The 23,875-nt window shown below is 63.3% G+C and overlaps 1 protein-coding gene and 1 long non-coding RNA gene across 52 annotated transcripts; both read left to right on the top strand.

The window, feature by feature from the left end:
- The first annotated feature begins 18 nt into the window (after nt 1–18).
- LOC310883771 (uncharacterized protein) lies at nt 19–6,276 on the top strand. Of its 50 annotated transcripts, none has more exons than XR_014573847.1 (8): nt 22–170; nt 782–923; nt 1,206–2,199; nt 2,367–2,462; nt 3,693–3,770; nt 3,954–4,317; nt 4,467–4,547; nt 4,912–5,124. XR_014573847.1 is itself a non-coding variant. In XM_083804628.1 (7 exons), exons 4-7 carry the CDS (start codon nt 2,396–2,398, stop codon nt 5,244–5,246), a joined length of 561 nt encoding a protein of 186 aa, XP_083660754.1. In that variant the 5' UTR covers nt 19–170; nt 782–923; nt 1,206–1,359; nt 2,367–2,395; the 3' UTR covers nt 5,247–6,276. The 50 variants fall into 50 exon arrangements, 8 of the variants coding, with proteins under 8 accessions (XP_083660754.1, XP_083660752.1, XP_083660755.1 ...); XR_014573826.1 differs by having other exon boundaries at nt 24–170; nt 1,206–1,359; nt 1,521–1,586; ... (2 more) ...; nt 3,693–4,547; nt 4,755–5,124; XR_014573814.1 differs by lacking the exon at nt 3,954–4,317 and having other exon boundaries at nt 19–170; nt 4,755–5,124.
- Nucleotides 6,277–17,590: 11,314 nt separating this feature from the next.
- Nucleotides 17,591–22,230, top strand: LOC310883760. 2 transcript variants are annotated; one of them, XR_014573774.1, is made up of 2 exons: nt 17,591–18,063; nt 20,306–22,230. It is a non-coding gene; the product is annotated as an uncharacterized lncRNA (long non-coding RNA). The 2 variants fall into 2 exon arrangements; XR_014573775.1 differs by having other exon boundaries at nt 19,642–22,230.
- The last annotated feature ends 1,645 nt before the right edge of the window (nt 22,231–23,875 follow it).

The raw sequence follows: 23,875 nt of genomic DNA, 5'->3' as shown, positions 1-23,875 counted from the left end.
CTGGACAATGAGGGCGGAAGTGGCGTCACGGCTAGCCTTTACTGAGGGCGGAAACGCTCCGTGATTGGCTCGGAGGAACCCAGGGCGGAGGTGCCGTGCAGGGCTTGCCGACACTATGGGCGGAAGCTGTCGGGCCGGGCCGGGCCGCCGAGGCGCGGTGCCGCAATGAGGTTGGTGGTCGGTGCTGCGCCGGGCCGGGAGGGGGCGAGGCGGCGGGCGGTTGGGGCGCCACGCGGTCGGCGGCTTCTGCGGAAACGGCCCTTGTGCGGGGCGGGGGCGGCGCCGCGCCGGAGCGGAGCGGAGCGGACCGGGCGTGCGGCGGGGTCTGCACTGCACGGGGCTTCGGAGGGCTGGGGAGAGAGGGGCGAAGCGGCGCGGGGGGGGGGAGGGGGGCGGGCGGGCGCAGAGAGGGCGGCGGGGGGGGGGGGCGGTTGTGTGCGCTTGGCCGACTCCCCTCTGGGTTGGATGGACTGCTCCGTCCCGCGGCATGCTGGGAGCTGTAGTTCTGTGGTGCGCGGCCGGTCTTTCCCCGAGCCGGGGCCGGGGCCGGGCCGTGCGCGCCGGGAGGCGCAGGTTGCCGCTGGCTGCGAGCGCGGCTGCCGGCGGTGAGGCGAGCGAGAGCCTTCGGGGGCGCTTCCCCGGAGCGTCGGGCCGGGAGGGGTGGGGGCTGCGGCGGCCGGGCGCGGGTCCTCGCTGCGCCCGATCGTCGGGCTGCGCCTCGGAGGTTTTCCTCCCCCCGCGTGCTGACGGCCGGCTCTCTCCTTTCCCTGCGGCTCACCAGGGCAGAAGCAGCTCCCCGCCGCTGGGACCCCCGCGGGGTTTGTCGCCGAGCGAAGGTGGCGCAGCAGCTGAAGGGAGGAAAGCTGCAGCTGGCGTGCTGCAGTCGCAGGTTTCCCAGGAGAAAGAGCAGTCCGTCTGTCCAGGTAAGTCGCAGCAACCTTTGGGAGAAACTGAGGCGTGCTCGTAAACTTCCTACAGCCCAGGCTCAAAGGCTTAATCGAATTTGCAGAAGCGCGAACCGCTCGGCGCGGGGAAGCGCAAAGGAAAGCCTCGTAGTGCCTGCCAAGCTGTAGTAGCTTCTTAGACCTAGAATGAATTGGCCTGTCGAGCTCTGTCTCTTTGTTGCTCAGTCTTTGGTACGAGAGGCTAACCTTTGTCCCGCCTCAGCTTTCAGAGTTGTCCTAGAAATAAACCGGTGCTTGCAGGGCTTTCCGGAACGCTGGTTGTGGTCGGTCAAGACAGACGTGAGAGGCAATTTCTGCCTGTCTGTCTGTCTACTGGTTATGTCCCGAGAGTTTTGCTTGACGTGTGTGCAACAAAAGAGCCTGTACTGAGCAGCGAGAGAAAGCAAAACTCCAGGTAAGCGCTGGCCGTGGCAAAGTTGCTTGGGAATTGAGCGGCTGGGGGCTTTCCAGTGGAACTCAGTACGCAGACAGAAACGTGACCTTCGAGGTCCCTGTCTGCCTTGCGTTGAAGCTGTGGTATTTGACCCATAACTGTATGGAGTTGCTAAATCCTAGAGTGGATGATAGAGACGTCCCTGGTTCAGCCTTTTTCGCCACAGTCATTGCAGAAATGTTGGAAAAGTGAGTATTATCACTCTCTTTAAATTCACCTTTTAAAGTATTCTTTCTGCAGACTCCTGTCTGTGGTTTAGGTACTTGATTTGCGTGAAACAGAGCCAGACTTTCCTATTAACTAGCACCGCGATTGAAATTCCCTGTCGTTGGAGAACAGGAACTATAAATGGTGCTTGGCAGTTTAAAATCTCTTGGCTTCTACGGAGGCTAACTTGCCAAAGCGAATAGGAAGTAGCCTAAAGTTCGGTAAAGACGCTGAATAGAAAAGGTCCTCTTCTTGACGGGAAAAGAGCTTCGCAGAACATGAGCTCTGTTTCCCGTAGGGCTCCCTACTTACCCACCCGTTCAGCGATTATTGCAGGCTTCGACTGGTCCCCTCAGGTCCAATATCGCACAAGCGTTGTGCCGCAGACGGTGCCTTAGCTTACTTTCCATCTTGTGCTGCATTACTTATACCCACAGAAGACTTACTTCAGCGTCAAATAAACCCCGTGCGAAGCGTCCCCGAATCATGCCAGTGGGACCATCCCGTTGTGGCTGGTAAAATCCAGGAACAGGACGATGCTTGGAGGAACGTAACCTATGGAGGAGCAGGCAACAGTCTCCTGTTAGGCAACAGGTTTTCGAGACTGGTTTTCCCACCCCCCCGCGCATTTTGAAGGAGGCAGTCCCTAAGCTGATGCAATCCAACTGCATCTAAGCTGTAGGTTGTTACTTCCATAAGTTATAAAGGAACTTAACTTTTTTTTGTTTGTTTGTTTTTGGTTTTTTTTTTTTTAAATCGAGGCTCGTGTGCGTGCGTTTGGCTTGTTCCGATGGCTGGTGTAGATGATCGCTCACGTGCCCCAAAGCTCCCTGTGCTGATGTTGGATCTGCCCCTCGGTAAAGGACAGCATCCCGTGTGTTCAGCTTTTCTTCCTTACTGTGTCATATGTATGTATGTCTTTATTTACTTTTCTGAAATAAAGGGTGGATTTTTCATGGGTCTCTCTGTGAGCGTATTGAACCAGGCCGCAGTAAATACGCGTAAGCGAGTAGGCTGCAGCGCGTACTGGGCAGTATCGGAGTGCTACCCTGCTAGCAGTGGAGAGCCAGGTGAAGGTGTCCAGGGTAAGGGCTTGTTCTGCCTCAGGTTGAACGGAAAGTTTCTGAAGTTGAGCATCCCGGGGGATGTTTGTAGGACTGTTGTTAGACGATAAAAGTTCAGATGGCTGTCGACAAAGGGGATTTTGTTGGCTCTTTTAGATAGCTATTCCTACCAAAGATCGCATCGGTTACAAAAGGTTGTAGTAACCTCGCAGTCTCTATGTTCTGTAGCGTCTGTAGCAAAATAAACTGGCAGATGAGTAAATGAGCAGGTACAAATACACGTGACTCTACAGCTGAGATAAAATAACATGCAGTTTCTTCTGTGTTTTGTCTTTCAAAGCACATTGTTGCCGAGCGCCTGAGCTTTTTGCTCGCGTTACCGAGGCAAGGAATGGCTGCGCTTCTTCCCCCCTCATCCCTCTCTTTTTTTTTTTTTTCTCCTCCTCTCCCTTGATGACAGGGACTCGAAATGTTTTCCTCAGATGTCCATGTGAAAATTTAAAAAAAAAAAAAAAAAAAGGCGATGGTGAACACTGACAGAATTGGGTGACTTTTTCAAGGTAGAGGGCAAAGAACGTGGAAATTTCTAGTACGTTAGTGTTACTCTGTTAACAGAACCAACGTACACGCCGCTTGCTGTTCCTAGTTTTTTGGTTTGGTTTTCCTTTCAGTAGTCTCCCCAAAGGCTCCACAAAGGACACCTTGTGTATCTTTTCTGTTCTTCCAGGATTCATTCGTCAGGAAAGACGACCGTGAAATCTGAGGGCTGTGGACGAGGGCTGTGGAACCATCTGGTAGATGGTTGTTGCAGTTGCCTTTGGTCACGTCATTCGTCCTTTTAGCTTGCCCTTTACTTTACCTTGAGTGGAATTTTTCTTGCCACGCTATGTTTGCAGTGGTAACATTGCTGCCGAGGTGTTTTTTGACTAAAAATGATCTTAACTGTAGTAGTGAATTCACAGCGTGTGGCTTTGTGTACTGACTCCCATGATCACAACTTTTTTTTTTTTTCCTTTGTCATAGATAGGAGAAAAGCTCTTTCCAGAGAGATGGAGAAGGAATTGATTATACCTCTGCCTCATCCTGTGAGACCGGAAGACGGTGAGTGACTAACTGTAAGCTGCGATTCTCAGGAGTCGCATGGCTAAGAGTCTCGGGTTCCTTCTCTGCCTGACCCCCAGGGCCTTAGGCATGGGAAATCTTAGGCTTAATGTTTTTCCCTATGAAATACTGTCGCGCTAAGGGGCGTAGCTGACTAACTGTTACGGGTCTGGTCGGATTCAGGTTACTGAACTATCACGGTCACGGATTCACCAATAACGTAGCACGCCCTCGCTCTAGTCGCGTTCAATGAGAACTGTCACGGCTAGGAACAATGCAATGAACAGCAATTTATTACAGCAACAAGGACACAGGTTCTTTGGATCGCCAGCGATAAATTCACTGTCCGCGAAAGCAAGCGAGCACGCATGAAATACACAGGTACTCGTCCTGGCTGTTAACGCATTAAAAGGCACAAAGGCTCTAGAGATTTCTAAGTTTCCAAGGAGACACCTGGTACAACCAAGCGTTCAAATATTACCCCACGGCGTCCCAGTGCGGGGGGAAGAGAGGCTCAGCCAGTCGACTGATCCTGGAAGTCAGAAAGGTATCCTTGGTGATGGTATCTTCCCTAACACCCCCTTTCACTTAAGACAGTTTACATTTATTTTCTCTCCTTTAGGTGGGGCTTGAGTGACTCTAGTCAGGCATACCTTGGTTATGTTTGGTGTAAAGTTTTCTTGCTTTCGTTTAAAGGTAGAGGGGTCTGAGAAACTCAGAGCATGCCCTCAGTGAGGGGTGGTCGCACCTTGGAGATACGGAGCTTTTGGGATGGAGGTGTGTTTTGGTATTATGATGATACTAGAATGAGCAAAAGTTCCCTAGAGTGCAGTGTTTTGTTAAAAACATGACAGGTCGTTGGCTCAGGGTAGCAAACGTGCAGCTTATCGGTCTCAGTGTGCACAAGAGCATCTGGTCCCCATCTGGTCGCAGAGCCTATCCGTGGTGTTTCCACTCCGCTTTACGCTCCGTCTCCTTCCTTAGAGTCAGCACACCAAGTTCCCCTAGTGCGATAGCACGTAAAGTTGGAGGCCTGGGGAACGCTTAGGTGGCGCAGCTGCCCTCCACCCTGAAAGCTTCTTCGATGCTGTACACTTTCTTTAAAAGGTGAATATGAGTTTAATTTGCCTTGTTACTTAAGGCAATTACTCCGCAACTGCCCAAAGCAGCGACAGTGAGAAGCCCACTTCCAGCATCCGCTCCCCACGCAGGGACGGACGGACGGACAGACGGACGCCGCTCTTTGCCTTGCCCGCCAGGGGAAGGGGAGAACGACTGGGCAGGGAGCCCCACCGCAACCCCCTCCCGGGAGTCCTGCACAGCAGTTTAATAAAGTTTGCTTTCTGGCCCATGCCCCCTTTGGTGGTTGCCATTGGGGGAAGTGGCTGTCGCTGTCTGTGTGTGGGTGCAGGTTCCGTAGCGGGGTGGGTGTGGAGGGGGGGGGTGGCCCCGTGTCCACCGGCCGCAGGATGCTGACGACCCCTCGGAGTGCGGGGCCAGCCCTGCCGGGTGGGGGGGCAGCTCGCTGCTGTCTTTGCTCCCCGGGCTGGGGGGACTGCTCTGTGTGGCGGGGGCTGCTTGCAGAGGCGCAAGTGGGGAGGGGGCTGGGGGTTCCCGGCAGGACCCCCAGGGCAGGGGATGGCGTTGTGGAGGCCGGGTCCCGGGGGATTGGCGGCTGGGGCAAGGAAAGCCCAGGCAGGGGTGGCACGGGGTGGCAGGCACAGGTCTGCGGGTGCTGGGCTGCAGGTGGGGAAGCCTGGGGCTGGCTCTGTGGTGTTTGCAGTGTCAAGCCGCCAGGAGCACCATTCCCCCAGCAAGCCGGGAGTTGTGGTCATTGGGCTCAGAGCATCCCGTTGCCCATGTTGGGTTCGTTGTTATTATCTCCCTGCCTTTTTTGTCCTGATAAAAAATGTACTGTTTCAGCTTGCCGCCGCTCAGCTTCCCAGCCGTGAGCGGCACGTTGCTCAAGGCAGACCCTTCCTCCCTGAGGCGGCGCGGGGTGCAAATTTCTGCTGTTTTCGTTTGTGCTTTCTCTGAGAAAATGGTCTGGGAAGCCATCCCTGCTGCCCTCAGGACGCATCCTGCCGGCGAGAAGCGGGTACTGCAGGCGGCGGGGCCACGCATACGCGGTGGCGCCTTTGAATGCTCCCTTCCGCCACCTGCTGGTAAAAATCTGGTACTGCAGGCGCCTTGGGTCAGCGCATACGCTGTGGCGCCCCCTGGGGCCCTCTGCGCCACCTGGTGGCGAAAAGTGGGTACTGCAGGCGCCTCGGGGTCCCGCATACGCTGTGGCGCCCTCTGCCGCCGCCTGGTGGCGAAAAGTGGGTACTGCAGGCGCCTCGGGGCCGCGCATACGCTGTGGCGCCCTCTGCGCCACCAGATGGCAAAAAGTGGGTACTGCAGGCGTCTCGGGACCGCGCATACGCTGTGGCGCCCTCTGCCGCCGCCTGGTGGCCAAAAGTGGGTACTGCAGGCGCCCCGGGGCCGCGCATGCGCGGTGGCGCCACCTGGCGCCCTCTGCCGCCGCCTGGTGTTCAAAAGTGGGTACTGCAGGCGCCCCGGGGCCGCGCATGCGCGGTGGCGCCCCCTGGCGCCCTCTGCCGCCGCCTGCTGGCGAACAGTGTGTACTGCAGGCGCCGCGGGGCCGCGCATGCGCGGTGGCGCCCCCTGGCGCCCTCTGCCGCCGCCTGGTGTTCAAAAGTGGGTACTGCAGGCGCCCCGGGGCCGCGCATGCGCGGTGGCGCCCCCTGGCGCCCTCTGCCGCCGCCTGGTGGCCAAAAGTGGGTACTGCAGGCGCCGCGGGGCCGCGCATGCGCGGTGGCGCCCCCTGGCGCCCTCTGCCGCCGCCTGCTGGCCAAAAGTGGGTACTGCAGGCGCCCCGGGGCCGCGCATGCGCGGTGGCGCCCCCTGGCGCCCTCTGCCGCCGCCTGCTGGCCAAAAGTGGGTACTGCAGGCGCCGCGGGGCCGCGCATGCGCGGTGGCGCCCCCTGGCGCCCTCTGCCGCCGCCTGGTGGCCAAAAGTGGGTACTGCAGGCGCCCCGGGGCCGCGCATGCGCGGTGGCGCCCCCTGGCGCCCTCTGCCGCCGCCTGGTGTTCAAAAGTGGGTACTGCAGGCGCCCCGGGGCCGCGCATGCGCGGTGGCGCCCCCTGGCGCCCTCTGCCGCCGCCTGGTGTTCAAAAGTGGGTACTGCAGGCGCCGCGGGGCCGCGCATGCGCGGTGGCGCCCCCTGGCGCCCTCTGCCGCCGCCTGGTGGCCAAAAGTGGGTACTGCAGATGCCGCGGGGCCGCGCATGCGCGGTGGCGCCCCCTGGCGCCCTCTGCCGCCGCCTGCTGGCCAAAAGTGGGTACTGCAGGCGCCGCGGGGCCGCGCATGCGCGGTGGCGCCCCCTGGCGCCCTCTGCCGCCGCCTGGTGTTCAAAAGTGGGTACTGCAGGCGCCGCGGGGCCGCGCATGCGCGGTGGCGCCCCCTGGCGCCCTCTGCCGCCGCCTGGTGTTCAAAAGTGGGTACTGCAGGCGCCCCGGGGCCGCGCATGCGCGGTGGCGCCCCCTGGCGCCCTCTGCCGCCGCCTGCTGGCGAACAGTGGGTACTGCAGGCGCCCCGGGGCCGCGCAAACGCGGTGGCGCCCCCTGGCGCCCTCTGCCGCCGCCTGGTGGCCAAAAGTGGGTACTGCAGGCGGCCCGGGGCCGCGCATGCGCGGTGGCGCCCCCAGGCGCCCTCTCCCGCCGCCTGGTGGCCAAAAGTGGGTACTGCAGGCGCCCCGGGGCCGCGCATGCGCGGTGGCGCCCCCTGGCGCCCTCTGCCGCCGCCTGGTGGCCAAAAGTGGGTACTGCAGGCGCCGCGGGGCCGCGCATGCGCGGTGGCGCCCCCTGGCGCCCTCTGCCGCCGCCTGGTGGCCAAAAGTGGGTACTGCAGGCGCCGCGGGGCCGCGCATGCGCGGTGGCGCCCCCTGGCGCCCTCTGCCGCCGCCTGGTGTTCAAAAGTGGGTACTGCAGGCGCCGCGGGGCCGCGCATGCGCGGTGGCGCCCCCTGGCGCCCTCTGCCGCCGCCTGGTGGCCAAAAGTGGGTACTGCAGGCGCCCCGGGGCCGCGCATGCGCGGTGGCGCCCCCTGGCGCCCTCTGCCGCCGCCTGGTGTTCAAAAGTGGGTACTGCAGGCGCCGCGGGGCCGCACATGCGCGGTGGCGCCCCCTGGCGCCCTCTGCCGCCGCCTGGTGTTCAAAAGTGGGTACTGCAGGCGCCGCGGGGCCGCGCATGCGCGGTGGCGCCCCCTGGCGCCCTCTGCCGCCGCCTGGTGGCCAAAAGTGGGTACTGCAGGCGCCCCGGGGCCGCGCATGCGCGGTGGCGCCCCCTGGCGCCCTCTGCCGCCGCCTGGTGGCCAAAAGTGGGTACTGCAGGCGCCGCGGGGCCGCGCATGCGCGGTGGCGCCCCCTGGCGCCCTCTGCCGCCGCCTGGTGGCCACAAGTGGGTACTGCAGGCGCCCCGGGGCCGCGCATGCGCGGTGGCGCCCCCTGGCGCCCTCTGCCGCCGCCTGGTGTTCAAAAGTGGGTACTGCAGGCGCCGCGGGGCCGCGCATGCGCGGTGGCGCCCCCTGGCACCCTCTGCCGCCGCCTGCTGGCGAACAGTGGGTACTGCAGGCGCCGCGGGGCCGCGCATGCGCGGTGGCGCCCCCTGGCGCCCTCTGCCGCCGCCTGGTGGCCAAAAGTGGGTACTGCAGGCGCCCCGGGGCCGCGCATGCGCGGTGGCGCCCCCTGGCGCCCTCTGCCGCCGCCTGCTGGCAAACAGTGGGTACTGCAGGCGCCGCGGGGCCGCGCATGCGCGGTGGCGCCCCCTGGCGCCCTCTGCCGCCGCCTGGTGGCCAAAAGTGGGTACTGCAGGCGCCCCGGGGCCGCGCATGCGCGGTGGCGCCCCCTGGCGCCCTCTGCCGCCGCCTGGTGGCCAAAAGTGGGTACTGCAGGCGCCCCGGGGCCGCGCATGCGCGTTGGCGCCCCCTGGCGCCCTCTGCCGCCGCCTGGTGGCCAAAAGTGGGTACTGCAGCCGCCCCGGCGACGCGCATGCGCGGTGGCGCCCCCTGGCGCCCTCTGCCGCCGCCTGGTGTTCAAAAGTGGGTACTGCAGGCGCCGCGGGGCCGCGCATGCGCGGTGGCGCCCCCTGGCGCCCTCTGCCGCCGCCTGGTGGCCAAAAGTGGGTACTGCAGGCGCCCCGGGGCCGCGCATGCGCGGTGGCGCCCCCTGGCGCCCTCTGCCGCCGCCTGCTGGCCAAAAGTGGGTACTGCAGGCGCCCCGGGGCCGCGCATGCGCGGTGGCGCCCCCTGGCGCCCTCTGCCGCCGCCTGGTGGCCAAAAGTGGGTACTGCAGGCGCCGCGGGGCCGCGCATGCGCGGTGGCACCCCCTGGCGCCCTCTGCCACCGCCTGGTGGCCAAAAGTGGGTACTGCAGGCGCCCCGGGGCCGCGCATGCGCGGTGGCGCCCCCTGGCGCCCTCTGCCGCCGACTGGTGTTCAAAAGTGGGTACTGCAGGCGCCCCGGGGCCGCGCATGCGCGGTGGCGCCCCCTGGCGCCCTCTGCCGCCGCCTGGTGGCCAAAAGTGGGTACTGCAGGCGCCGCGGGGCCGCGCATGCGCGGTGGCGCCCCCTGGCGCCCTCTGCCGCCGCCTGGTGGCCAAAAGTGGGTACTGCAGGCGCCGCGGGGCCGCGCATGCGCGGTGGCGCCCCCTGGCGCCCTCTGCCGCCGCCTGGTGGCCAAAAGTGGGTACTGCAGGCGCCCCGGGGCCGCGCAAACGCGGTGGCGCCCCCTGGCGCCCTCTGCCGCCGCCTGGTGGCCAAAAGTGGGTACTGCAGGCGCCCCGGGGCCGCGCATGCGCGGTGGCGCCACCTGGCGCCCTCTGCCGCCGCCTGCTGGCGAACAGTGGGTACTGCAGGCGCCGCGGGGCCGCGCATGCGCGGTGGCGCCCCCTGGCGCCCTCTGCCGCCGCCTGGTGGCCAAAAGTGGGTACTGCAGGCGCCCCGGGGCCGCGCATGCGCGGTGGCACCCCCTGGCGCCCTCTGCCGACGCCTGGTGGCCAAAAGTGGGTACTGCAGGCGCCCCGGGGCCGCGCATGCGCGGTGGCGCCCCCTGGCGCCCTCTGCCGCCGCCTGGTGTTCAAAAGTGGGTACTGCAGGCGCCCCGGGGCCGCGCATGCGCGGTGGCGCCCCCTGGCGCCCTCTGCCGCCGCCTGGTGTTCAAAAGTGGGTACTGCAGGCGCCGCGGGGCCGCGCATGCGCGGTGGCGCCCCCTGGCGCCCTCTGCCGCCGCCTGGTGGCCAAAAGTGGGTACTGCAGGCGCCGCGGGGCCGCGCATGCGCGGTGGCGCCCCCTGGCGCCCTCTGCCGCCGCCTGGTGGCCAAAAGTGGGTACTGCAGGCGCCGCGGGGCCGCGCATGCGCGGTGGCGCCCCCTGGCGCCCTCTGCCGCCGCCTGGTGTTCAAAAGTGGGTACTGCAGGCGCCGCGGGGCCGCGCATGCGCGGTGGCGCCCCCTGGCGCCCTCTGCCGCCGCCTGGTGGCCAAAAGTGGGTACTGCAGGCGCCCCGGGGCCGCGCATGCGCGGTGGCGCCCCCTGGCGCCCTCTGCCGCCGCCTGGGGTTCAAAAGTGGGTACTGCAGGCGCCCCGGGGCCGCGCATGCGCGGTGGCGCCCCCTGGCGCCCTCTGCCGCCGCCTGGTGGCCAAAAGTGGGTACTGCAGGCGCCCCGGGGCCGCGCATGCGCGGTGGCGCCCCCTGGCGCCCTCTGCCGCCGCCTGGTGTTCAAAAGTGGGTACTGCAGGCGCCCCGGGGCCGCGCATGCGCGGTGGCGCCCCCTGGCGCCCTCTGCCGCCGACTGGTGTTCAAAAGTGGGTACTGCAGGCGCCCCGGGGCCGCGCATGCGCGTTGGCGCCCCCTGGCGCCCTCTGCCGCCGCCTGGTGTTCAAAAGTGGGTACTGCAGGCGCCGCGGGGCCGCGCATGCGCGGTGGCGCCCCCTGGCGCCCTCTGCCGCCGCCTGGTGGCCACAAGTGGGTACTGCAGGCGCCCCGGGGCCGCGCATGCGCGGTGGCGCCCCCTGGCGCCCTCTGCCGCCGCCTGGTGTTCAAAAGTGGGTACTGCAGGCGCCGCGGGGCCGCGCATGCGCGGTGGCGCCCCCTGGCGCCCTCTGCCGCCGCCTGGTGGCCAAAAGTGGGTACTGCAGGCGCCCCGGGGCCGCGCATGCGCGGTTGCGCCCCCTGGCGCCCTCTGCCGCCGCCTGGTGTTCAAAAGTGGGTACTGCAGGCGCCGCGGGGCCGCACATGCGCGGTGGCGCCCCCTGGCGCCCTCTGCCGCCGCCTGGTGTTCAAAAGTGGGTACTGCAGGCGCCGCGGGGCCGCGCATGCGCGGTGGCGCCCCCTGGCGCCCTCTGCCGCCGCCTGGTGGCCAAAAGTGGGTACTGCAGGCGCCCCGGGGCCGCGCATGCGCGGTGGCGCCCCCTGGCGCCCTCTGCCGCCGCCTGGTGGCCAAAAGTGGGTACTGCAGGCGCCGCGGGGCCGCGCATGCGCGGTGGCGCCCCCTGGCGCCCTCTGCCGCCGCCTGGTGGCCACAAGTGGGTACTGCAGGCGCCCCGGGGCCGCGCATGCGCGGTGGCGCCCCCTGGCGCCCTCTGCCGCCGCCTGGTGTTCAAAAGTGGGTACTGCAGGCGCCGCGGGGCCGCGCATGCGCGGTGGCGCCCCCTGGCACCCTCTGCCGCCGCCTGCTGGCGAACAGTGGGTACTGCAGGCGCCGCGGGGCCGCGCATGCGCGGTGGCGCCCCCTGGCGCCCTCTGCCGCCGCCTGGTGGCCAAAAGTGGGTACTGCAGGCGCCCCGGGGCCGCGCATGCGCGGTGGCGCCCCCTGGCGCCCTCTGCCGCCGCCTGCTGGCAAACAGTGGGTACTGCAGGCGCCGCTCGGCCGCGCATGCGCGGTGGCGCCCCCTGGCGCCCTCTGCCGCCGCCTGGTGGCCAAAAGTGGGTACTGCAGGCGCCCCGGGGCCGCGCATGCGCGGTGGCGCCCCCTGGCGCCCTCTGCCGCCGCCTGGTGGCCAAAAGTGGGTACTGCAGGCGCCCCGGGGCCGCGCATGCGCGTTGGCGCCCCCTGGCGCCCTCTGCCGCCGCCTGGTGGCCAAAAGTGGGTACTGCAGCCGCCCCGGCGACGCGCATGCGCGGTGGCGCCCCCTGGCGCCCTCTGCCGCCGCCTGGTGTTCAAAAGTGGGTACTGCAGGCGCCCCGGGGCCGCGCATGCGCGGTGGCGCCCCCTGGCGCCCTCTGCCGCCGCCTGGTGGCCAAAAGTGGGTACTGCAGGCGCCGCGGGGCCGCGCATGCGCGGTGGCGCCCCCTGGCGCCCTCTGCCGCCGCCTGCTGGCCAAAAGTGGGTACTGCAGGCGCCCCGGGGCCGCGCATGCGCGGTGGCGCCCCCTGGCGCCCTCTGCCGCCGCCTGGTGGCCAAAAGTGGGTACTGCAGGCGCCGCGGGGCCGCGCATGCGCGGTGGCACCCCCTGGCGCCCTCTGCCGCCGCCTGGTGGCCAAAAGTGGGTACTGCAGGCGCCCCGGGGCCGCGCATGCGCGGTGGCGCCCCCTGGCGCCCTCTGCCGCCGCCTGGTGTTCAAAAGTGGGTACTGCAGGCGCCCCGGGGCCGCGCATGCGCGGTGGCGCCCCCTGGCGCCCTCTGCCGCCGCCTGGTGGCCAAAAGTGGGTACTGCAGGCGCCGCGGGGCCGCGCATGCGCGGTGGCGCCCCCTGGCGCCCTCTGCCGCCGCCTGGTGGCCAAAAGTGGGTACTGCAGGCGCCGCGGGGCCGCGCATGCGCGGTGGCGCCCCCTGGCGCCCTCTGCCGCCGCCTGGTGGCCAAAAGTGGGTACTGCAGGCGCCCCGGGGCCGCGCAAACGCGGTGGCGCCCCCTGGCGCCCTCTGCCGCCGCCTGGTGGCCAAAAGTGGGTACTGCAGGCGCCCCGGGGCCGCGCATGCGCGGTGGCGCCACCTGGCGCCCTCTGCCGCCGCCTGCTGGCGAACAGTGGGTACTGCAGGCGCCGCGGGGCCGCGCATGCGCGGTGGCGCCCCCTGGCGCCCTCTGCCGCCGCCTGGTGGCCACAAGTGGGTACTGCAGGCGCCCCGGGGCCGCGCATGCGCGGTGGCGCCCCCTGGCGCCCTCTGCCGCCGCCTGGTGTTCAAAAGTGGGTACTGCAGGCGCCGCGGGGCCGCGCATGCGCGGTGGCGCCCCCTGGCGCCCTCTGCCGCCGCCTGGTGGCCAAAAGTGGGTACTGCAGGCGCCCCGGGGCCGCGCATGCGCGGTTGCGCCCCCTGGCGCCCTCTGCCGCCGCCTGGTGTTCAAAAGTGGGTACTGCAGGCGCCGCGGGGCCGCACATGCGCGGTGGCGCCCCCTGGCGCCCTCTGCCGCCGCCTGGTGTTCAAAAGTGGGTACTGCAGGCGCCGCGGGGCCGCGCATGCGCGGTGGCGCCCCCTGGCGCCCTCTGCCGCCGCCTGGTGGCCAAAAGTGGGTACTGCAGGCGCCCCGGGGCCGCGCATGCGCGGTGGCGCCCCCTGGCGCCCTCTGCCGCCGCCTGGTGGCCAAAAGTGGGTACTGCAGGCGCCGCGGGGCCGCGCATGCGCGGTGGCGCCCCCTGGCGCCCTCTGCCGCCGCCTGGTGGCCACAAGTGGGTACTGCAGGCGCCCCGGGGCCGCGCATGCGCGGTGGCGCCCCCTGGCGCCCTCTGCCGCCGCCTGGTGTTCAAAAGTGGGTACTGCAGGCGCCGCGGGGCCGCGCATGCGCGGTGGCGCCCCCTGGCACCCTCTGCCGCCGCCTGCTGGCGAACAGTGGGTACTGCAGGCGCCGCGGGGCCGCGCATGCGCGGTGGCGCCCCCTGGCGCCCTCTGCCGCCGCCTGGTGGCCAAAAGTGGGTACTGCAGGCGCCCCGGGGCCGCGCATGCGCGGTGGCGCCCCCTGGCGCCCTCTGCCGCCGCCTGCTGGCAAACAGTGGGTACTGCAGGCGCCGCTCGGCCGCGCATGCGCGGTGGCGCCCCCTGGCGCCCTCTGCCGCCGCCTGGTGGCCAAAAGTGGGTACTGCAGGCGCCCCGGGGCCGCGCATGCGCGGTGGCGCCCCCTGGCGCCCTCTGCCGCCGCCTGGTGGCCAAAAGTGGGTACTGCGGGCGCCCCGGGGCCGCGCATGCGCGTTGGCGCCCCCTGGCGCCCTCTGCCGCCGCCTGGTGGCCAAAAGTGGGTACTGCAGCCGCCCCGGCGACGCGCATGCGCGGTGGCGCCCCCTGGCGCCCTCTGCCGCCGCCTGGTGTTCAAAAGTGGGTACTGCAGGCGCCCCGGGGCCGCGCATGCGCGGTGGCGCCCCCTGGCGCCCTCTGCCGCCGCCTGGTGGCCAAAAGTGGGTACTGCAGGCGCCGCGGGGCCGCGCATGCGCGGTGGCGCCCCCTGGCGCCCTCTGCCGCCGCCTGCTGGCCAAAAGTGGGTACTGCAGGCGCCGCGGGGCCGCGCATGCGCGGTGGCGCCCCCTGGCGCCCTCTGCCGCCGCCTGGTGGCCAAAAGTGGGTACTGCAGGCGCCGCGGGGCCGCGCATGCGCGGTGGCACCCCCTGGCGCCCTCTGCCGCCGCCTGGTGGCCAAAAGTGGGTACTGCAGGCGCCCCGGGGCCGCGCATGCGCGGTGGCGCCCCCTGGCGCCCTCTGCCGCCGCCTGGTGTTCAAAAGTGGGTACTGCAGGCGCCCCGGGGCCGCGCATGCGCGGTGGCGCCCCCTGGCGCCCTCTGCCGCCGCCTGGTGGCCAAAAGTGGGTACTGCAGGCGCCGCGGGGCCGCGCATGCGCGGTGGCGCCCCCTGGCGCCCTCTGCCGCCGCCTGGTGGCCAAAAGTGGGTACTGCAGGCGCCGCGGGGCCGCGCATGCGCGGTGGCGCCCCCTGGCGCCCTCTGCCGCCGCCTGGTGGCCAAAAGTGGGTACTGCAGGCGCCCCGGGGCCGCGCAAACGCGGTGGCGCCCCCTGGCGCCCTCTGCCGCCGCCTGGTGGCCAAAAGTGGGTACTGCAGGCGCCCCGGGGCCGCGCATGCGCGGTGGCGCCACCTGGCGCCCTCTGCCGCCGCCTGCTGGCGAACAGTGGGTACTGCAGGCGCCGCGGGGCCGCGCATGCGCGGTGGCGCCCCCTGGCGCCCTCTGCCGCCGCCTGGTGGCCAAAAGTGGGTACTGCAGGCGCCCCGGGGCCGCGCATGCGCGGTGGCACCCCCTGGCGCCCTCTGCCGACGCCTGGTGGCCAAAAGTGGGTACTGCAGGCGCCCCGGGGCCGCGCATGCGCGGTGGCGCCCCCTGGCGCCCTCTGCCGCCGCCTGGTGTTCAAAAGTGGGTACTGCAGGCGCCCCGGGGCCGCGCATGCGCGGTGGCGCCCCCTGGCGCCCTCTGCCGCCGCCTGGTGTTCAAAAGTGGGTACTGCAGGCGCCGCGGGGCCGCGCATGCGCGGTGGCGCCCCCTGGCGCCCTCTGCCGCCGCCTGGTGGCCAAAAGTGGGTACTGCAGGCGCCGCGGGGCCGCGCATGCGCGGTGGCGCCCCCTGGCGCCCTCTGCCGCCGCCTGGTGGCCAAAAGTGGGTACTGCAGGCGCCGCGGGGCCGCGCATGCGCGGTGGCGCCCCCTGGCGCCCTCTGCCGCCGCCTGGTGTTCAAAAGTGGGTACTGCAGGCGCCGCGGGGCCGCGCATGCGCGGTGGCGCCCCCTGGCGCCCTCTGCCGCCGCCTGGTGGCCAAAAGTGGGTACTGCAGGCGCCCCGGGGCCGCGCATGCGCGGTGGCGCCCCCTTGCGCCCTCTGCCGCCGCCTGGGGTTCAAAAGTGGGTACTGCAGGCGCCCCGGGGCCGCGCATGCGCGGTGGCGCCCCCTGGCGCCCTCTGCCGCCGCCTGGTGTTCAAAAGTGGGTACTGCAGGCGCCCCGGGGCCGCGCATGCGCGGTGGCGCCCCCTGGCGCCCTCTGCCGCCGACTGGTGTTCAAAAGTGGGTACTGCAGGCGCCCCGGGGCCGCGCATGCGCGTTGGCGCCCCCTGGCGCCCTCTGCCGCCGCCTGGTGTTCAAAAGTGGGTACTGCAGGCGCCGCGGGGCCGCGCATGCGCGGTGGCGCCCCCTGGCGCCCTCTGCCGCCGCCTGGTGGCCAAAAGTGGGTACTGCAGGCGCCCCGGGGCCGCGCATGCGCGGTGGCGCCCCCTGGCGCCCTCTGCCGCCGCCTGGTGTTCAAAAGTGGGTACTGCAGGCGCCCCGGGGCCGCGCATGCGCGGTGGCGCCCCCTGGCGCCCTCTGCCGCCGCCTGGTGGCCAAAAGTGGGTACTGCAGGCGCCCCGGGGCCGCGCATGCGCGGTGGCGCCCCCTGGCGCCCTCTGCCGCCGCCTGGTGTTCAAAAGTGGGTACTGCAGGCGCCGCGGGGCCGCGCATGCGCGGTGGCGCCCCCTGGCGCCCTCTGCCGCCGCCTGGTGGCCAAAAGTGGGTACTGCAGGCGCCCCGGGGCCGCGCATGCGCGGTGGCGCCCCCTGGCGCCCTCTGCCGCCGCCTGGTGTTCAAAAGTGGGTACTGCAGGCGCCCCGGGGCCGCGCATGCGCGGTGGCGCCCCCTGGCGCCCTCTGCCGCCGCCTGGTGGCCAAAAGTGGGTACTGCAGGCGCCCCGGGGCCGCGCATGCGCGGTGGCGCCCCCTGGCGCCCTCTGCCGCCGCCTGGTGTTCAAAAGTGGGTACTGCAGGCGCCCCGGGGCCGCGCATGCGCGGTGGCGCCCCCTGGCGCCCTCTGCCGCCGCCTGGTGGCCAAAAGTGGGTACTGCAGGCGCCGCGGGGCCGCGCATGCGCGGTGGCGCCCCCCGGCTCCCTCTGCCGCCGCCTGGTGGCCACAAGTGGGTACTGCAGGCGCCCCGGGGCCGCGCATGCGCGGTGGCGCCCCCTGGCGCCCTCTACCGCCGCCTGCTGGCCAAAAGTGGGTACTGCAGGCGCCGCGGGTCCGCGCATGCGCGGTGGCGCCCCCTGGCGCCCTCTGCCGCCGCCTGGTGGCCAAAAGTGGGTACTGCAGGCGCCCCGGGGCCGCGCATGCGCGGTGGCGCCCCCTGGCGCCCTCTGCCGCCGCCTGGTGTTCAAAAGTGGGTACTGCAGGCGCCGCGGGGCCGCGCATGCGCGGTGGCGCCCCCTGGCGCCCTCTGCCGCCGCCTGGTGGCCAAAAGTGGGTACTGAAGGCGCCGCGGGGCCGCGCATGCGCGGTGGCGCCCCCTGGCGCCCTCTGCCGCCGCCTGGTGGCCAAAAGTGGGTACTGAAGGCGCCGCGGGGCCGCGCATGCGCGGTGGCGCCCCCTGGCGCCCTCTGCCGCCGCCTGGTGGCCAAAAGTGGGTACTGCAGGCGCCCCGGGGCCGCGCATGCGCGGTGGCGCCCCCTGGCGCCCTCTGCCGCCGACTGGTGTTCAAAAGTGGGTACTGCAGGCGCCCCGGGGCCGCGCATGCGCGGTGGCGCCCCCTGGCGCCCTCTGCCGCCGCCTGGTGTTCAAAAGTGGGTACTGCAGGCGCCGCGGGGCCGCGCATGCGCGGTGGCGCCCCCTGGCGCCCTCTGCCGCCGCCTGGTGGCCAAAAGTGGGTACTGCAGGCGCCCCGGGGCCGCGCATGCGCGGTGGCGCCCCCTGGCGCCCTCTGCCGCCGCCTGGTGTTCAAAAGTGGGTACTGCAGGCGCCGCGGGGCCGCGCATGCGCGGTGGCGCCCCCTGGCGCCCTCTGCCGCCGCCTGGTGTTCAAAAGTGGGTACTGCAGGCGCCCCGGGGCCGCGCATGCGCGGTGGCGCCCCCCTGGCGCCCTCTGCCGCCGCCTGGTGGCCAAAAGTGGGTACTGCAGGCGCCTCGGGGCTGCGAGTGATGTTACTACATCTTTTACTACTTTTTTTTCGCGAGTGATGTTACTACATTGATTTTGGTTTTGGGGTGTAATCTGTTATGCTGCTAGATTTTTCTTTTTGTGTAGAAGAAACGTTGAGCTAATTCCAGTTAGCTTCAGTAACTTGCTTTCTCATATTGTCATTTCAATATTCAAAGCTGAAGCAAAAGCATTGGTATTGTTGCTTCTAGAGAGACGCTAGTTCTCTGGTCTGCACTCTGCATGCTGTTCAGATAAGCTAGAAAAAAATAAACGAAAAACAGCTGCTGCTTCTCCTGCTCTCTTTCTGCTTTCTACTTTCTTGTGCTTTGCCCCTCCCCTTTCCCAGGTGATTGGCTTTGGGTTCCAGGCAGGGCCTAATGGTAATTGAGTCACAGGCATCCCATCAGAGAGCTCATTCTGCCTGGGCTGCAGTTTGGGGTAAGTGCTTTGTTTTTGCTTCAGTCAGTTGCAGGGGTCTTTAGGTGGGTCAGAGTCTACGGACTGATGCGTTTCCAAGTAGAGATAGGTACGTCCTTCTTTGTGAGGTAACAAGTAGTAGGATCCTTGCTGATCCTGGCTGGAATAATAATAATGCACAACACAGAAATCATATGAGAGATTTGGGGTCAGAATGGGAAAGTACTCGTGGATGAATCCCAAGGACCTGGTATCCCAAGGTCTCTTGAAAGTTCATTTTGTGATTAAAGCCTGGCAAGATACACAGAAAAAGCTCCAGAAGGTGGGGGGATGTAGTGAACAGTCACTGTGGGGGGCCCTCCTGCGGGAGGCCCTGGAGGTGTATATCGGGAGGGGAGATGAGAAGGAAAAGCAGAGAGCGAAACTAATGGTATTGACAGCGTAGCAGGTAGTGAGGCAGAGGGTTGGAGAGAGAGGAAGAAAATCGTCTGGGGGAGTCAGGGCCAGGATGGAAAGGAGAGGAAGAGAGATGAAGGAATAGCAGGCAAGGAAAGACAGGCTTTGAAGTGTGGCCAGGCTGGCCATTTCAAATAGGAATATCCAGAGTGGAAGAAGGAGGAGAGAAGGAAAATGGGAAAGTACAGGCTGGAGAAAGATAGAAGTGTTAAAAAGGGTTATTGAAGGTGTTAAAGGTGGGGTATGTAGTGTTTGACAGAGCTGTTTGAAGGTGAATGAGCAGGGAAAGAGGATGAAGGCATTATCTAAGTAACAGTCTAGAAGTTTTGGTATATTTGCTGTGGTGTTTGGTCAGTTTCCCAAGTATGGGGGGGGGGGGGGGGCAGCCTGCTCCACCCCCCCTCTCCCCCCCCAAACCTTGGTATGTGAACCTAATACACTGGGGCAGCTAGATCATTACTGGCTTGTAAAGTATCAGGGATTAAATTAACTAATGAAACCCTAAAAGTGATGGGGGTAGAAGGGGCTGGGATAACAGCCCCACTTTTGGGGGATACCAGGCTGAGAGTAGGGGATAAAATGATTACTGGGCAATTACTGTATGTACCAAAGGCAGGGACTAACTTGTTAGGAAGGGATTTGATGATGAAATTGGGCATTCAAATAGCAAATTGTTAGACTGGAATAACAGTGTTATTAATGGAGTGCTCTCAGGCCCTGAGAGCAAAGATCTATTCACCTCTGACTGGAAAGACCCTGAAATGGGGGCGGAAGGAACAATACAGATGGACAGTTTTACCTCAGGGGTTTACAGGGCCACCAATTTATTTGGGCAAGTTCTAGAACAGATTTTGGAGCAATTACAACCTCCCGAGGAGGTATTACTGTTACAAATATGTAGATGATCATTTATTGTGAGGACAGGAGAAAAGAGTTGTGAAGGAAGCTACTGACAAGCTATTCGACAAGCTATTCGGCTCGGGAGTATTGAAAAAGAAATTACAATATGTAGAAGGAGAAGTCAGGTATTTAAGGCATCTAATGTCTGAGGGAAAACAAAGAATAAATCCAGAGAGGATTCAGGGAATTGTTGAAAATTAAGAAAGAATTAAAAAGTTTTGAGAGATTTTTTTTTTTTTTAAGGAATCAGGCACCACGAAGTCTGAGGGAAAACGGATACTCCCTGATGGGAGAAAAATGCTGAATAAAGCACCAATGAGGCAAATATTAACTGTTTTACATCAAGAGAGTCACTGGGAGGTGCAAGCAATGTGTGATGTTGTGCTAAGAAAGTATGTCTGTGTAGGAGTGTACACTGTAGCGAAGCAAATATGCAGAGGATGTACCGTATGTCAAAAGGTAAATAAAAAGGTCATCCGTAACCCATCTAGAGGGGGACGGGAGCCAGGGATTTGACCTTTCCAAAGCATACAGGTAGACTTTACCGAGTTACCTAAAGTAGGGAGACTAAAGTACTTGTTTGTCCTAGTTGACCGGATGGGTGTAAGCTTTCCCCTCGGTATCTGCCACTGCGAACACGGTGGCTAAGGTATCACCGGAGCAAATAGTCCCTAGATATGGGATATTTGAAAACATTGATTCAGGTCACGGAAGTCATCTCGCTTCACGAGTACTGCAAGGGCTAATGCAGGCCTTAGAGATTCAATGGAATTTTCACACCCCCTGGCACCCCTCCTCTTCTGGGAAGGTAGAGCGAATGAACCAGACGTTAACGAAGCAATTAACTAAATTAGTGTTAGAAGCCCAACTTCCTTGGGTAGAATGATTACCTTTAGCACTCCTCCAGGTTCAAACAGCACCAAGAAACGATATAGGAATTTCACCGTATGAGATGCTGTTCGGATTCCCCTATCTGGGCAGAAGGGATGAGATACCACAATTCGAAACAAGAGAAGTTTCCTAAGAACTGTATTCTGGGGTTGTCCTCTTCTTTGTCATCTCTCAGGACCCGTGGGTTGTTGGCTCAAACCCCACCTTTGGAATTCCCCATTCTCCACCATCAACCAGGAAATTGGGTCCTGATTCGGACCTGGAAAGAATCAAAACTCCGGCCTGAATGGGAAGGACTATTCCAAGTACTACTAACCACTGAAACAGCCGTAAGAACTGCAGAAAAAGGCTGGACTCACTATACTCGAGTGAAGGCATCCGTCGACCCTAGTACCTGGGAAGCTGTTCCTACAGAAGACTTGTTGGAAGTTGAAATCGAAGAGAAAAATCTCGTAGTGGACTGTGAGCAGGATAAAAGCTTACAGTTGTAAACTAACCTTTTATTTTCACAGGTAACTAATGAGTGTGACTTGTGATTGAGAGAAAGGACTGGCCTATAGCGAATCAAAGTGCTCCCAAGGGGTTTTTGTTCTAGTAGTAGGGTACATATATCTTACTCTTTGTATTGGTAATTATTTGGAAACCTAAGGGTTAAAAATAATGACCGGGAAAAATCAACTATTAATTTTGTTTCTAGTGACTGTAGGCCTCAGAGAAGGGCTTGGTCAATTGGCAACTTGGAAAAGGCATGACCAGATAATAGTAAGATGAGATACCCCGTCAAAATAGGGGTGAATGTGACAGAGGGTTATGTACCACAATCTGTCATGTTTGATGCTTGTGAGGTGTTAGCTTGTGGAGATTTAAATGCCCAATGACAACTGAGCAGAGAGAACAAGTAACTGGGAGAGACCCAACAGCCAGATTGAGAACAGCTGTATGGAAACGATCCTCTATTGCCATCAGAGAAAGGGAGAAACTCAAGGAGAAAACAGGAGAGAAAACAGGAGGCTCTCTTTGAAATGTGGCAGTTCAAACATTTGAGATTGAAACAGGGTATGGGGATGTGAATGCCTGGATAGAATGGGTCAAATATGCTGTCCAGAGTCTCAACCGTAGCACTTGCTATGCTTGTGCCTCGGGACGACCGACTGCCCGGATAGTGCCCTTCCCATTTGGGTGGACCAGGGATTCCCAGGGGATGCGATGTATGATTGCATTGTACCAAGAAAAGACTGCCTGGGGAAATGAGGCCTGTAGGTCTCTCTCTTTGCTGTTCCCTTCCTTGCGTGATAGCAATATCAGGGTTCCCCCTGCATTCTCTACAGCTAAAGGTGACCATGCAGCTTGCCTCTCAGGGCAGGGTGTGAGCGCTACCCGGCATCTGGGAGAATTTGCCTTGTGCACGAGGACCTTGAATGCTACCAAGGACCTGATGGGAAACTGCTCAAGACTTGAGATCCCCAGGGCAGATCTGTGGTGGTACTGCGGAGGGAAGATCTTATGGTCCACCCTACCATCTAATTCGGGAGGCATTTTTGCACTTGTTCAATTAGCTATACCCTTCACCCTGGCATTTGAAAGAGAAACATCACAAATACCCAGAAGAAGTAAAAGAGGCTTAGGAATATCATTTGATGATAGAGGGTACATAGATTCTCTTGGGGTGCCTAGAGGAGTTCCCGATGAACAGAAAGCCAGGAATCAAATTGCTGCAGGGTTTGAGTCGCTGTTCTGGTGGGTAACAATCAATAAGAGTATTTATTATAGTCAGCAGATATTCATAAATCATACAAGGGATGCGATAAGAGAAATCGCTGAACAACTAGATGCCACCAGCAAAATGGCTTGGGAAAACATAATAGATTAGATATGTTGATCGCGGAGAAAGGAGGTGGGTGTGTGTGTGTGTGTGTGATACTGAGCAACCATTGTTGCACTTTTATACCCAACAATACTGCCCCAGATGGCACAGTAACTAGAGCGTTGCAAGGGCTTACCACCCTTGCCAGTGAACTGGCAGAATGATTAGGAACAGGCACTTCCATCACAGGATGTTCGGAATCTTGGTTTGGTAAATGGAAAGGGGTCCTAGCGTCCGTATCTGCATCCTTGATCGTAGTAGCAGGAGTTTTGACGACCCTTGGTTGTTGCATTATCCCCTGTGTAAAAGGACTAGTACAGCGGTTCACTGAAACTGCACTATCGAAAGAAATGACCGTGGAGCCACCACCTTACTCCCGTAAGGTGATGATATTACAGGGAATGGAAAGCAAAGAAGGTGAAGAAGAGGAAGAGATCTACCAAATTACACCGCAGAGAAAAGTTTTGCAAAAATCAACAATTTATAAAGAAGAAAAGGGGGGAATTGTGGGAATAAAAATGTTGTTTTTGCAGAGTTACGTTGTTTAGAGGGAAGGAATGCGGTGTTGAGATAGGCTCGCAGTGATAAGAAAGCTTAACGGACAACCTTGTAAAATGCAGACAACCGGACTCCTCAGAGCAGCTAGGTGAAAATCACGGCGTCAAGTCAGATCAGTGAAGAAACATTACCACTTCAAACAGTAAAAAAGTCAAAAGAAATCTGAAATTGAACAGGCCGGCAACTGAAGGCCACGTAGTGTCTGTGAAGCGTCGGATAGGTTGTGAACCCGGAATACCCAGTCAATGGGGAAACAGGGGAGGGTCCCGGTCGTCGAGAAAGAAAGTACATAAACCGTACTGTGTGACTAGTAGGCGCGCTCCTGCTTGTGGGACGCGTGCCATTGCGATCGCGAATAAATTACTACTTCACTGAGATCCTCGCCTGAGCCTAAGCTACTGGCTACGGAGTGTTTCTCACACTCCCTGCGTGTAATCCTGGCTACAATATACCGCGTTATCAAAGGTGCCTTTTAAACAACATTGATAGAAACTCAGGGGGCGATAGTACTGACCCTGGGTGTGGAACTATCCACGCAGGGAATAATCCACACTGCACCAAATATGGTAGCCACAGGAACGCCAATATACATAGCGCACGCCAGATGCAACGTGAGAATCCTGCAACTGGATGGCCTGTCCCAAACGGCGAGAGGTGGTACTGGCTACGTGGCAATAAAGCCAGGAAGGTGTTGCCCCTGGGATGGAAGGGAGCTTGCACCCTGGAGGCAATAATTCCAAACGTAACTATTATTGAAGACCCACAAAGCCAAAGCCCCCTTGAGACCACACGCAGGATTAAGCGGACTCCAGACAATTCTCTAGTAAAATTCTCTAGTATTTCACAGCTTTGCAAGGTGGTTTTTACCTTGGTTAGGGGTGGGTGAATTAGAAAAAGCGATTGTAAATATCTCCGCTATAACTGAAGAACTAGAAAATAAGTTTGATAAGTTTGCAAAAATAGGACTGTAGAATCAAATAGTATTAGATTCATTAATAACCTCATAAGGAGGAGCGTGCACTGTAATTAATGCTAGTTGCTGTATAGATGTAGATCAAACGGGACGAATTTGACTGATATTTGGGGGGAAAAAAAAGTATACTGGGGGGGCGTGGGGGGGAAAGATCCTACATAGAGTAGCTCAAGATGACAGTTCCTGGGCAT

Source organism: Anser anser (genome assembly GCF_964211835.1).
Source record: "Anser anser genome assembly, chromosome: 18".
NCBI classification, from domain to species: Eukaryota; Metazoa; Chordata; class Aves; order Anseriformes; family Anatidae; genus Anser; species Anser anser.
The sequence above is the reverse complement of the archived record's forward strand: the minus strand, read 5'-3'. Positions and strand labels throughout refer to the sequence as shown.

What these genes read in the sequence shown, in the direction of transcription:
- LOC310883771 (XM_083804624.1), top strand. Translation starts at nt 2,396, where the DNA reads ATGGCTGGTGTAGATGATCGCTCACGTGCCCCAAAGCTCCCTGTGCTG. An exon ending in TCCTGTGAGACCGGAAGACG is followed by an intron (nt 3,771 to 4,070) that starts GTGAGTGACTAA and finishes AATTTATTACAG; the next exon opens with CAACAAGGACACAGGTTCTT. An exon ending in AGCACGCATGAAATACACAG is followed by an intron (nt 4,152 to 4,911) that starts GTACTCGTCCTG and finishes TTGTTACTTAAG; the next exon opens with GCAATTACTCCGCAACTGCC.